Source organism: Epinephelus fuscoguttatus, linkage group LG19 (assembly GCF_011397635.1).
Source record: "Epinephelus fuscoguttatus linkage group LG19, E.fuscoguttatus.final_Chr_v1".
Taxonomy (NCBI): Eukaryota; Metazoa; Chordata; class Actinopteri; order Perciformes; family Serranidae; genus Epinephelus; species Epinephelus fuscoguttatus.
In genome coordinates this window covers 32,643,741-32,657,927 of record NC_064770.1, presented here as the reverse complement: position 1 = coordinate 32,657,927, position 14,187 = coordinate 32,643,741, and the positions used below count along the sequence as shown (strand labels likewise).

At 41.9% G+C, this 14,187-nt stretch overlaps 2 protein-coding genes across 5 annotated transcripts in view; both read left to right on the top strand.

Annotated features, from left to right (window-relative positions):
- The window catches only part of srebf2 (sterol regulatory element binding transcription factor 2), a 597,702-nt gene that overhangs the window by 508,833 nt on the left and 74,682 nt on the right, over positions 1 to 14,187 (top strand). The window lies entirely within an intron of this gene.
- Positions 1 to 14,187, top strand: part of LOC125879911 (RNA binding protein fox-1 homolog 2-like) — an 80,975-nt gene that overhangs the window by 3,242 nt on the left and 63,546 nt on the right. For all 4 annotated transcript variants that reach the window (XR_007447989.1, XR_007447988.1, XM_049562074.1 and 1 more), the window contains exon 2: positions 12,567 to 12,617. Coding sequence is in view for 2 of the 4 variants with exons in the window: in XM_049562074.1 (XP_049418031.1) it covers positions 12,567 to 12,617 (51 nt within the window). In the remaining 2 variants the exon portion in view is untranslated. The remainder of the gene's footprint in view (positions 1 to 12,566; positions 12,618 to 14,187) is intronic.

Genomic DNA, 14,187 nt, shown 5'->3' with positions numbered 1-14,187 from the left:
TCTCCTCTCTTGTTTTCCTCCCTCTTGCCTCGTCCCTCCCTTTTTTTTATTTTTATTTTTATCCCACTGTCTCTCTGTAGTATTGATGCTTCCCCTTGAGGCAGTGCTGTGGTCCACTCAGATGCAGTGGGAGTACAGTCCTCTCGCAGCCCGTCTCTCTCTCTCTCTCTCTCTCTCTGTTTTCGGAGAGCCGATTTGTCCTATCGTTGGCAGTAAAGAGGCTTTGTGTCGCGCTAACGAGATCAAAGCTCATTTAGGAGAGGGCATTAACCAGACTGATCGCTTTAACAGGCCAGAACAGAGGGAGGGGGGGCCAGACGAGGGGTGGGTTGATATGAACGGACAGATCACTGAGATAGGTTGTTATTACCAGTCGGGAGTTTAGGTTTCACAATCTTCACCACAAGCAGTTTTCACTGAGCGCTCCTTATTTCTGTATAACACTTAGGTAAACTTTTTAGCCTGCCGAGGAGCCCAGTGAGAAATTTATTCTGTCATATTGGTCGCTAATGAAAATGTATTGCTGCCGCCAGTCAGCTCCCGAGCCGACTACTTGCCTCAGAAACAGGCATTAAAGGATCCTCTGGAGATGTGTCTTTATTTTTTTCCTCGGTGCTGCAAGTAAATTGCACCCAAAATATAAAATAGTTTTGCTATGAAGTGTAAAAACTCCACTCTCTGGGATATCTCATTTAAATTTTAAGCTCAAACAGTTATTTTTTTCCACCTGTTAGTCAACAGAAACAAATCAGTGACTTTTTTTAATGAATTACTTAAAAAAAATTAGTAACTGAATTCAGCTCTATGAATGTGATAATTCGCTTTTATCTGCATTTTTTTTGTGTTCGAATGGTTTAGTTTAATATAAAAGGGTTAAATGTAAAAATAAACTTGATAATTACCAGCATGCATTCTTTTTTTGAGGACATTGTCTGGTTAAAATCAATTTTGAGACAATAGTTGGATGATGACGAGAAAAATGTCTGTGTTGTGTAACTGTAGAAACTTTGTGCAAAATTAAACTTCACAACATTACTAGTTTGGCATAATGTCTCATTAGAATATTTTAATAGTTAATAAAAGTGATGGAACACCGTGTTCTAAAAGTTGTATTTGTGCAAGAAGACCATGTGACAGGAAATGACATCACAGAAATGGACCCCGATCATGCTAACTGCTGCATGCCTTAGTTGTTTTCTTTCTGAGGGGTGTAAATCACTATTTCCTTATGATACGACATCATATCGATTGTTTGGACAATGATACGATATTTGCTAATATCACAAAGGCTGCCACAACATGGTTTCGTTTCGATTCAATTCTGGGGCCACGATCGATATGAGACAATAACACCTGCTTATTTAACACAGTCAGTTACAGAAGAAGCTGACACCCCTTTCTGTTTTGCTTTTTTGGCCATAAAAGACAAAAACAGTGCATAAATAACTGTAAATAATTGTTAAATGCAGTTAAGTTTACTTTAAACTGACTCCACAAAGCACATGGGATAAGTTTGCGTAAGAAATCTTTTCGTTTAGTCCCAAACTATGATCTTTTGTCACTGGTATCCACAGATAAATACTTTAAAGTAAAATATCAGTACCAGCCTGAAAAGAACATTTCTGCAGATAAGATGACGCTTCATGCCATTTTAATTACTGGAAATAGGTCAGATTTGCCCTGGTTGTGACTACTGTCAGGATTGTCTCTATTATAGCATCATCCAAGCCTGTTGAAGTAGGAACAGTTATACAGTTTCTATTTAAAATAGTAAATATGGCATGTTTAACATGTGATTTGAGTGAAAGTAGTTTTCTTATTTTGCTCAGTGTACAATTTGAAAACCATTGTGTCTGCGTCCCAGGGGCATATGGTAGTTAGGATGTGTCAGATTATGCATTGAAACAGCTACTGTATGTTTTACAGTATCATCACATGACCAAATGCAGACTTGATGCTGGACAACATCAACAACATACATATTACCAGTCATCACTGCAAATCTGGATAAGACAAAAATACAGAATAAAATAAGATATTATTCATTAAATGGATTTTTCTCAGCCACCCACCTCATGGGCCCCGGTGCAACCTCACTGCCTGCACTGTCTATATTTACGCCCCTGCTGCGTCTGCAGGTGGCCCGTCACGCTAAGAGTTGGCATCATAATGTAATAAATCCACCACAGGAGGGACTTGATGTTCTCTGTATTAAGGTGGAATAAAAATCAGTATTGGCATCTGCAACCACTCAAAAGGAGTTGGAAATTTTCAGCATATCAAATAACAAAAATCCAATATTGTGCCTCCCTAAATTGTACAACATAAGACATGAGTTTGGTTTTCAAAGAAAAAGAAAAGAGACAAAATAATGAATGTAATCATAGCATAGTGTCCCTAATCAGTCACTGTATGGCAACAAGATAAAATGCTATAGCTGGCTTTACTCATTTGCAGATAAGCTCAGTAGCTGCACAGCTAAAGTAGTAACCCTGCGTGTACCCAGAGAGCCTACAGTATCTATAACTGTAGCCTGAAAGTCTAAGTGTCCTTTGGAAATCAGCTGCCTGAATTATTCACAGGAAATGTGAAAAATCCGGAGAAGGGGAGCAGTGTTACAGAGAGGCAGGGCGGGTGGTTCAGGTTGTGTGTTAACATTTGTTACAGAGGGTCGCACACGATCCTAGTTAGTCTCACGTTATGCTCTCTACTGCTGTTTAATGATTGCTGTTAAACTTTGAGCCGCGGCACAGTGGGGGAGTCACCCTTGACTTTTGAACCGGCAACGATAAGCTAAAAATTCCGCAGACTGAGTTGCTCAACTCATATTTTCCCTCACTCTCTTTCTCTCTCCGTCTCTCCCCTTGTGTGTGTTCAATTCAATTCACCGTGCTTTATCGTGCAGCCGCTGCATCGCTGGAGCATAAAGGAATAATCAGATTGGAAGAAGAGAGGAAAGGCACCATTCATAAAAAAAGAGCAGAGAATAGAATAGAGTTCTCTCTGTTGTGTAACGCACACTGCTTTCAGCTCCTTAACATGACACTCGCATGTTAGCGCTCCCTTTATGGTCATCATGTCACCACTACCCCCCAGCCTACATGCCTCCTCCCCAAGGCTGCCCCCAAACTGTCACATGTGCTCCCATCTCCACCCACACACAGACTGAAATGTCAATTCAGTGTTTCCCTTACATGGGGTCATCTGTGATGCAGTGCCACAGTGTTGTCACAGCTGCCACAGTGTCATGAATAATGAAAACTCAGTTATTTTGTTGAAACAGACCTGGATCCATGAAGATGTGTGTGTGATGTTTTGTCCTCCATAAGGTCAGCCATCAGCCATGTCTTAATACTGAGTCCAAATCTGACTACAAAGCACTGCGTTACTGATGGGACGCATTATCAACTAAGTAAACCACTGAGGATCTGTTAGAGCTTGAAATGAAACCCTCACATAGACATGTGTTCTAGTTTCATGTATGAGGCACTGTAACATAATGCACGCCCTTGGTGCTCTACAGGCTTTGCCACGACAAACTGAAATAATTAGATCTGACAGAAAACAATGAAGCAGCCTGTGCAGCATATTGATGCCAGTTACAGGACAAAAAAGGACGGGCAGCTTCTCACTTTTTTAATGAAGTAAAAACTTTGATGTACAATAAAATAATGAAATTAAACACAGTGCCAGAATTTTAGATAAGGATTTAATTATTAATTTGCAAACTTGTTTGACAGGGACCACGTACAACAAACATAAATGTCAATAGTCAAAAGCTAATTTTGATCCCCAGTTTCCAGGCAGGTAAACAGCAAAACAGCCAGTGTATACATGACACACAACAACTACTTACTCTCCTACTTACTTACTCGTATGCCTCCACAGTGAATGAAGAATCTAAAAAATGTGTACAGTGATCTTTAATTGACATAATCAGGGTCCACATTTAACGACAGCAAAATAATATCAAAACACCTGTTTACAAACTCTGACACAATTCGTGCAGTGTAATCCTGGTCTCATTTATCCAGTCGTATGCCCAGCACTTCTCAAACACATTCATTTTCATTTAATGTTACAATAGACCCCTGTACACATCTTGTTCAAGGTGGAAATGTGTCGCCATTATTCGGCCTCACTGTTCTTCATAAAAAGTAAGATTACAGAATGGAGGGACGGAGTTGTCTCGCCTAGTAACAGCGCAGAATAGATGTCTGTGTAAAAGGTACGGCTGGTAGCATGGGACGGGTTTGATGTTTTGACGACGTGTTATGTGAGCAACCTGCCCACGGGCGATTTAAAAGGCAGCTAGCAGCAGTTAGCAGCTAACTCAAAAACATGAACAGCAGCTTAAAATGTCCACAAATTGGAAAAACCACTGAGGTCTGAGAGGTCCTCACCCTGCGAGCAGAGGACGAGATCATCCGCCATTTAACAGGGACAGTAAATTATTGTAATTTACATGTTATTCCATTGTTATGGTTTATAAAGTGCTGTTGATGTGTATTTTATATGTCACAGTAGAGGCTGATGCTGTTGTGTTAAACGCCACTCTTGCAGTTTCTTTCGCTCCTGGGATGCCGGTATGCTACCTAAAATCCCACACTGGAGTGGCATGATGCCTGCGTTGTTTGGTTCTAGATTTAAAAAAAAAAGCCAGCTTAATGAAGGGAACTTGTAGCGGGCCTGTAGCGACTACTATCAATGAAAAAAGCCCCCTAGAGGCTGAGTAGACCCCTAGCTGTGACTCGCTCAAATTAAGTCCATGCTGAAGTCCAAAGATGCGTTTATGGTGTTTTACACAAACAAGTGGATAACTAAAGCAAAGTGAGATGAAATACAATTTTACGTGATGTGATTATGTCATGTGATAACGGTCGGAACCTAAAACTCACCCTCTTTGTCTTAAAGATCGCCATGCCAGTGAATGAACAGGTGAAATAATGTGAAACCACACCCACACCTGTGCCAATTACCACAGGAAGTGAAAGTGGACAAAAGAATGTGTGCGGCCTGAACAAACAATAACAGAGGTTAAATACATATTCTGGCTTCTACAGGGCCTGTAGCATGATCTCTGTGTAAAAAGGGCTACTGTCAACACTTGCACCTAAGAGAAGCACGCCGTGAATGGTCTAAGCATTCACGTGCGCATTAGCTCCACTTGAGCAGAGTTCAAACGCACTACATGCTTAGGCACGCTGCTCTGCCATGCGTAACACTGTCTGTACTGACTGTTTTAAATTGTGAGTTTGGACCTATCATATGACTGGATAAATGAGACTTGTATTATACTACACAAGCTGTGTGTGAGTTTGTAAACCGACGTTTTAATAGGCCACACAGTCGGAGGAGAGGAGGTAGTCATCAATAAATGCATCCAGCAAATGCCCTCACAGCCACATTATTTTTTGTTACTGCCGGATTGGAAAGAAATTGCTTTCATCCAGTTCATATCAGACATGTCTAACACTCCTACTCTTTTAGAAAGTACATAAACTAAAAAAGAAAATGGGTTGCTGCAACTTTCCCATTCTGTGGGCACATTTCGGTCTGAAAGTGGTTCTGTCGTTTAAGAAATAAGCCCTCAGTCTGAGGGGGAACACTGCAATTTATCTTGGCTTTCTCCCTTTTCTCTTGGTTGTCTTTGTCTGTCTTTATGTCCTTGTATATCGCCCATCTCCATTGCATTTGTCATTTTCAACCTCATCATTTGGCTTTGATACCTTCTGGAGCATATCACATTGACAAATCGCATCCATCACCTTGTGTCCTGTGCCCTTAGGTCTGTTCTCTTCATTCCCCTACCTTCAGTTTCTGCATTTTATAGCGGCTCCGTTTGATCCTCTCAAACAGTGTTAGGCGTTTTTTTCCACTCAGCCGTGAGTTGTTAAATTCATGGAGTTTCGACCCGACCAACCTAATTAAAGACCCACCACTAACACACCAAATTCTGCTTTCAAATTTTAAACTTCAGAGTTTCTTTAAGGTTTCTTTTAATATTTATCAGTTATTTTTTCAGATTTTTAAAAGTTACTTTTTGAAAAAGCCATGTGGACAAAACTTTCATCTGCATAAATCTGATCCACTGCACTGCACGTAAAAGAAAATATGTCCGGTTTAAAGCTGGTTCACATGTTACTTCTGTTATTTTGTTTTTCCTCAACAGTGGTGAAGAACACCTGAAGCAGTTGCATGCCAAATTAATTTGAGCACACTTGGCCAAACTGCCTCAGAAGTTAACATATGACCAGTTGCTGACAATGTAGCATTTAAATGGCTATTTTTTAAAGAGAGTCTGGCGCAGTGCTTATTTTCAGCAAACTCCATGATGAACAATAAGGTAAAAGATGGTGCACTGTTACGGTGCTTATTGTTAGCATGTGTGTTAGTTTAGAGTGTGCGAGTGCCTACAATCAGGCGAAACGCGTTTACAGCCAGATGGCTTCGATTATTTATTTGCGATTTTATGAATAATTATGTTGTCTGTTTTTTACTTGCTTGTTCTCGTTGTATACTCTTCGTGCAAGGCTAACTATTCTGTTTTCTTTCTCAAAACAGCATCACTAGTTAGCTAAAAACACCAAATCCATTGGCACATTAGTCGTTCACTACCGAGTCAGTTTGTCAAAGGCATTGTTGGGCTCAATACTCAAAAAATGTTATGTGCTTAACACGTCACTATTTTCAAAAGTAACGTTATTACTGTACTTATTACTCCCTACCAACAATAATTCATAACGATACTCCTCAAATTTCCTTTGCATGAGCGTCTCTGAGTGAATGTCACGGTAATCACCTACAGTATAAGCGCAGCTAAGGCTAGATAGCTTGCTAATGTTTTTTTACTTGTGGGTCTTTTGACCGATATTTTCCCAAGGATCTACCCGAAACACGGAGAGTCAGTCGTGGAGATAGGCAACATATTATCCACAACATACCCAGCAGCGAGTTTCATTAGTTCTTTGTCGCTTGTAGCCTGCAGCTGTCAATGATTAAAATCCAGTTTTAGTTGTTCAGCCAGTGTGGGGCTACGGTCAACCTCTGGTGAGGTGAGGTGTACTACTTCTTTTTCTTTATCTGTTAAAGGGCAGGTGGCAATTGGTGTTGAAGGTGCACTACCGCCCCCATCTATGGGCGTATGGGTGGTTTGATTATGTTGAAGATTTATTGAACATTTATTATATCTCTATTAAGGAAAACTATATCGAGTTGAATGTCGTTTTATTTTCCAGCCCTACTTTACACAAATAGTTACAGGGAAACAAAACATTACTACAGCAACTCTTTACTTTGAATGAGTTACTGCCCATCACTGGTAACTGGCACCGATGTTATCTTCACCTCTCTCCTCTGCTCCACTCCTCGAAGTGAAACACAGCAGCAGAAGATACTAATGGCTGTGTGAGATTTTAGCAGCAGCGTCATAACTGAATACTGGGGAAACACTGCATCTTGTGATGTTAGTGAGGCTGTTAAAAGTCATTTGACCTGATTCTGGCTCCAAGATCTCCATCACACCTTCTGTTTGGGTGAGAGGCTGGCTCCAAGCCACAGTCCTCCGCAGTTACATGTGTCGTGTTTTTGTCAAACATGTCAGGATTTGGGTCTTTTGGGTAATGATTTGTTGGTGGTAGCAGGTGGGATTTTTCTTACATTTGGTGATGATTGAGGCCGCGATAAAGCCAAGTCCACCTCCTCGGGCTGTTCTGTTCGGGACAACTGGATGCCTGCAGCAGCCCCCTTAATTATCCCGCTCCCCTCCTCCCTCTGTCTCCCCTCCCCTCTTACCATCTGTTGACCTCATGTCATTTTGCCTTCCTCCACCACTGCTGCTCCTTTTTCTTCCCTTGCTCCTACCCGTTAGCTCCAGCAACTCCCCAACTTCTTTCCTTCTCCTAAAATAGCAAGTTGGAGAGAGTGAAAATAAACAAGAGAGACGCCCTTTAGTTTTGCCCTCCGTGGAGTCAGAGAGGGGGACAGACAGAGAGAAGGAGAGAGGGTGTTTATGTGTGTGTGACTGGTTTTCTGTGCTTTTGCTGATCCCTGCCAGTGCAGCCTGAAGCCCTCACAGTCAGCCAGCCGGCGCCTTCAAAGGCTCCTCCTCGCTCACAAACTATATGGAATTAACTTAATGGAAACTTGCAGAAGTGCAGTACGAAAGCCCGGCTTTCAACCCGGACAGGCTTAGTGCAGCATGACGTGTTCGTTCTTTATTTATTTATTTAAAAAAGTATGGCAGGCATCAATGAGGGTGCCTTTTGTGTACTTATCAAGACACGCAGACATGTCATTTACTTAAAAGCATTGGCGTATGGCAAAGGGAGTGTGTGTGTGTGCTTTAGTGTGAGTAAACAAGAGTCTCTAAAAACGAGGTATCAAGTTCAGACCCCCGGTCCCTTCCCCCACCCCTTAAGAAAATATAAATCACATGGCATTCCTCACTTATGACTCATTGTCTCCATTTCGCAAATGTTTTACTGCTTTATATTTCTCTCCCCTTTCTTGGCTTTGGCCGTCTTATTCCCCACATTCCTCCACCTCCTGTGTGTCTGTCTCTGCCCTTATTTTCATTCTGTTCTCTCTGTTCTTTTCTTTCCTTTCGTTCTCCTCTGTCCTACCCCCATCCATCCACCCCTCTCCTCTCCGCTCCCTCCCTCTCCTCTTGCAGACAGATTGATTCCAGATGTTGCTAAACTCTACCCTGCTCTCCCTCCTCCCGCTCTTCTACGTAAACTCCTCCTCCTCTTTCTTCTTTCCTCTCTGTCCACTGCAGAACAAACAGTGACTCTATAATTTGATGGTTGGGTATAATTTTGGTTTAGATTTCACTGGCGTTCCAGTTTTCCTCACAGTTTTTATAGCTAGTGCAGCGCCTTCAGCCTCACAGCACTGATTCTCAACACTTCAATCACCTGTAATTGTGTGTGTTTTGAAGTAATACAGTTAAATTATCACATTTCCTCTACTGCTTCGTCCCAGCAGTGCTCAGCTCCAGTTTTTGGTGCACTGAAACCAGAGCGTCAGTGCAGTCCTATTTGAAATGCAGCACAGAGTTGGTAACTCCCAACATACATCTTTTTTTGCTTAGAATAGGAAGAGTTTCCTCTTTCCCGTTGACATTGCCCAAGGCTTTGTAGACTTGAGATTCAGCTGTGAACAGCTTCCTTATACTGCCTTTCCATGTGTGCCGTGGTGAGCACCAGCAGCTTTATACACAGTCAGTACTTTGCTGAATCTAAGCCCGTCCATTCCCTCTGTAATTGTGGCGCACCAAGGAGAGTGTTCCCCCTGGGGACGAGGCACGAGGGGGAAATTGGTTCCAGATGAAACAGGAAGTGGAGAGTGGAGACAAAGAAAGGGTTGTTTCAGACGGGGGAAAAGGGAGGACGGCCCCCGACTCTGGACGCACACACACGGAGTCGCAGTTTATTGCATCAGAAGAAAACGCTTTCTTTTCTCATTCTTACCTGTTCCTCACATCTGGGACGTTTTTTTAACCTCACGCTCTCGTTCCCCCTCTGCTTCCCTCTATCCAGCCCCGTCTAGACACTCCTTCATTCATCCGTACATCATCACCACATCTGTTTTTGGTCTTAAGCAGGGTTTATACTTATGCATTGAGTCAGTGCTGTACCTACAGTGCAGGCTCTGCGTAGACGTGTACCCTACACTGTAGTCTGTGGTAGCGTATGCCATAGCCTAAACAGTAGCCTTACGTGCTACATGCTATTTGTAAACTGATAACCATTTCCCTCAGTGGAAACAAAGCTTTTATTTACTTTTATTTCACAGATAATTAACAATAAATTGTGAAGACAATAAAGCCTCCACAAAATAGCATTTTAAGTCTTTTGTGTGATCTATCGTGGCTTCGTATGAGTAGAGGAAAAATCCGCTAGTCGCGAGACTAATTTTTGCAATGGGAAATGTCATAGCTTATTCTTAAGTTAGCATGCTGTAGCTGCTAGGCTAATTTATGCAATTTAAAATGACAAAGGCTTTTGCAAATAATGTTAGCATGTTGTATTTGTTGGCAAAATGTGTCTTGTATAAGACAGTTGTTTTGTCGGTGAACCTTGTGAGTGATAATGGAGCTAAATTTTTTAACGTTACCTTTGTTTAATGTTTCTGTTGTTCATGGCTTCATCAGAGTAGAGGAAAAGTCTGCTAGCTGCTAGGTGAATTTATGCAATGTAAAATGTAATTTATACGAATGACGTTAGCATGTTGTATTTGTGGGGAAAACGTGTCGAGCAAATCGGGTCGTACCTGACTCAAAATGATGTCAAATGAATCAAATTCGGCTGTTTAATACGAATATTTGACAAGTTTTAAAATTTGAATGAGGTTCAGCGAGATCTTCAGTGTGACAGCAGCATGCATATGATACAGTAAACAAGCTCATAATGCTAATAATGCTATTTGCCAACTGGTGTAAATTCACCACATCCAAGCAGAAGAGAGAAGATGATGTTATCTCGGAGCTTTACGGCAGTGGTTCCCAACTGGTGGGTAGCAGTCCAAAAGTGGGTTGTGGGTCCGAAGTTTATTAAAAAAACACACTTTATTTTGAAGTACAGGGAATTCCCGACACAGAGCTTTTATTTTTAAGTGCAGTGTCCTGCTGTAGAGTGAGTGACTAACAGACAGCTTCTTGACAGAGACAACAAACTACCTCGACCACATGGCCAAACACAAGTATGACGCTAAATATATCAAACTTTGTGGACCTTGAACTGATGACTAAGGAGAAATCTGGACCTCGTTGCTGGAACAGTTGGGAACCACTGCTTTGCGGTGTAAAGTTTCTCCTCCTCTGTGCCGCTACAACTGTCGCCCTCTGTACCGAAGAGTAGCATGAGTCCTCACTCCTCAGCAAAACCTGCTCTACTTGAAGCAGTCTCAGTCGACTGTGGGGTCTCCGATTAAGGATTCGAATCTCCGATTTTCAGGGTACTGCCCTACAAGCAAAAGACTTGTTTTTTCTGTGAACATAAACTTTGTACTTGAGTTTTATGTGGTTGCTATTTGGCCACTTTTTTGTGTGTTTAAGCTGTGTTGATTTATTTAAACTTTACTGCACTTCACAGAAACTCAGACTCTGCGTAGAGCCGATGCACAACTTTAAGTCATCCTTAAACCAGCATATCTCCAAGTCCCAGTCTTACACTGCAGGATCAGCTTTGATAGCTTTTTGTCTGTATGTTTAGACAGACAGTGTGTCACTCTGATGTCACCGTGGCCCTCTGTCTCAGACTCTCGCCCTCGATTGGCTGGATGAATGTTATCAGGAAGTGATTTCCGCAGGAGGCAGCTCGAGGTCAGGGCCAGGAGGTTAACTCTGTTGACGCTCCTCAGAAGCCAAGTCTGCCCTGCTCAATGCTGTGGCATCACACGGCCCACACTCAAGCTGTTTGCTGAATGGACAAGTGCATTTAGGCCGAGGGGCAGCACAGGGATTTGAGACATTTTTGTCTGCTCCTTAGTCCTGCAGATTAAATGTAATGAAAACATCAGCAGTTCTGTGAGACTGCCCCATCCCCCAGCACACACACATATATATATATATATATATATATATATATATATATATATATATATGTACACACACACACACACACATCTCTCTTTCTTTCTTTCACCCCTCAGACCTTCTCCCATCGTCTTCTCTCTCTCTCTCCTCCTCCCCTCCCCCCTCCTCGCCTTGTGAGACTCATGCCTCAAGGAGAGCAGAGGCATGAGTCTCACTAAGCGGTCATGTTTTCTCTGCGAGGCATGCCAGCAGGCTAGACTGTGCCGGTGTCATCTCCCCCTCTCTCTGCTGTCAAACTATCATCGTTTGGTTAACTTTCCCCATTGTTCCAGTTCTCCCCCTCTTTTGTCTTTTCTTTTGCCGCCTCCTCCTCCTCCTCCTCCTCACCTAACTCCGCAGCAAACAATGGCTGCTCTCGCCGGGGCAAAAAAATGACACGCTGGAGAAAATGGTAGTTGGAGAGAAAAGAGTAGGAGAGACCGAAATAATCTAATTAAAAGTAATTACTGAGCAATTAACCACAACACTGGTTTCTGGGGCAGGGTCGATGAGGGATGGGGGGCTCACTCTCTGCTTGTGGATTTTGATTGGTTAGCACGGCTGGATATGTAAGCTCTGCAGTAGTGGTTCACCAGTCAAGGCATCCACACGGCTGTTAACTGTTAACTTAATTTAACCAGTCTTTTATCTTCAGGGAACTGTCTTCTGTCCTCGCTTGAACTTTGTTCTGTTACTGAGCATCATGTTTGTCATTTCATAATCTCGCACACTGAAAAACAAAAGCACTGTAATGTTTAGAGGTTGTTTTTTTTATTTGTTTGGATCGTGCTTTTAGTTTATAGAGGCCTTGTTCCAATAATACCTTTGGCGTATTCTCTCGTTAGTCTGAAAACAAGCCAAGTGGAGCTTTTTCTGTCGGTGTATTTCACCCGAAATGTAAAAGTTTCTGCCTGTCATGCTGCATCCACTCATTTTTCAAAAGCCCAGCCACTCACGCCGCTCTCTTCCCTCCTGTTGTCTCTTGCAGAACAATGAGCCTTTAAACCCCGGTTTCCATGGATACCCACCTCACAGTCAGGTAAGAGATTAGTGACGGCTTGCACAACCTCTGTAACAATAAATTAAAAACTAACATAATACAGAATCCTTGAGTCACTTGAGATATGCTAGTTTTCATCCACACAGTCCCCCTTTGAAGGGCCATTAATCAAATGCTCATTGAGGTTTTTTCTCAAAGGATGTAAAAGGAGAATTCGGTGCTGTGTCAGAAAACTGAGACAAGAATAAAACAGCACAAGGATAAATTCACTCTTGGTAGTGCCTAATATTTGACACAGAAGTGCGATATTTTCTGAATAACATTCATATTAGGGATGTTAACGATGAACCACTGGAATATTTTTGACCTGTTACGCATTTTGGTTGATTGGTTAATTGCACACACACACACACACAGCACCATGATCTTACATCTGGTAGGGGACTCCCATTGTGTGTAGAAGAGCACAGGACATTAATTAACATGAGATCCTCACTGATCCTGTTGGCATGTCTGGAGAGTTAAATAATCAATGGAGTGTGTCTCATGCGTGAATGCACAGAGTCTCTCTTAATGGGGAGATGCACATATCATTTCTGCTGTGGTGGGAACGCCACAGTGAATATAGCTGCATTCTGCGCATTACTAATAAACAGTTAACAATATGATGCACCTCGCTAGCTGGCTCCTTAGTACGTTGTGTGCTGTGTGTATACAGGTTCAATGAAAGGAGAGAAGTTAAATGAGCCAATGTTGGACCCAGGCCCAGTCAATTAAAAAAAATGTCTTGAGTCCATCGTGTTTTGACTCTGTTGTTTGGACCCATTGGGACCCAGTGGGTCTTGCAGACCTCTGTAGCCTTGTTTCCACCAAACAGTTCGGTTCAGTTCACTCCAGTTGAACGCTTATTTTTGTGTTTCCATTGTCATAAATTTTGGGTGGTACTAACAGAACCACTCCATTCCATCTAAGGATGCAAATTATAAGCACTAAATTTAATTGATTTTATTAGTAACATTAAAGATCACGTGATTGATAAATCGTGATTTAAAATACAAACATAAAAACTTTGCTAGTAACGAGTAATACTCAATGCTCACAGCAACATATTATATAATCTCTGACAGCACTGTGTAGCCTATTAAACATATAAAGAGTTGGGATGCACGATAATATCGACCTCAAGTTGGGTGGTTCTGGATAACCGGTTGTTCCCAGATTAACAACCAAACATGGCAACGCTGCTTTAGATTCTATGCCGCTCAGATGTGGTACAAATTGCCCGAAGAGCAAAGACTCGAGACAATGCAGACTAGGGATGCACGATAATACTGACATGTTTGTACCGTTGGTATATTGGCTTAAAGATAAAATCATAATCGGCCAAGATTTTTTTTCTTATTTTGCATAATGAAAAAATATTACATACACCGAAAAGTGTCGTAATTCATGTCTTCATCTGCGGTGGGCCATCACGATAAGAGTATGCATGCACGATATGATGTTAATTCCACTACAGAAGAGACTTGATGATCACTAAAATTGTGTAGGGAAAAAAGTGGATACATCGATATTGGTTATCGGTCAAATTAGTTGTTACATATCAGCA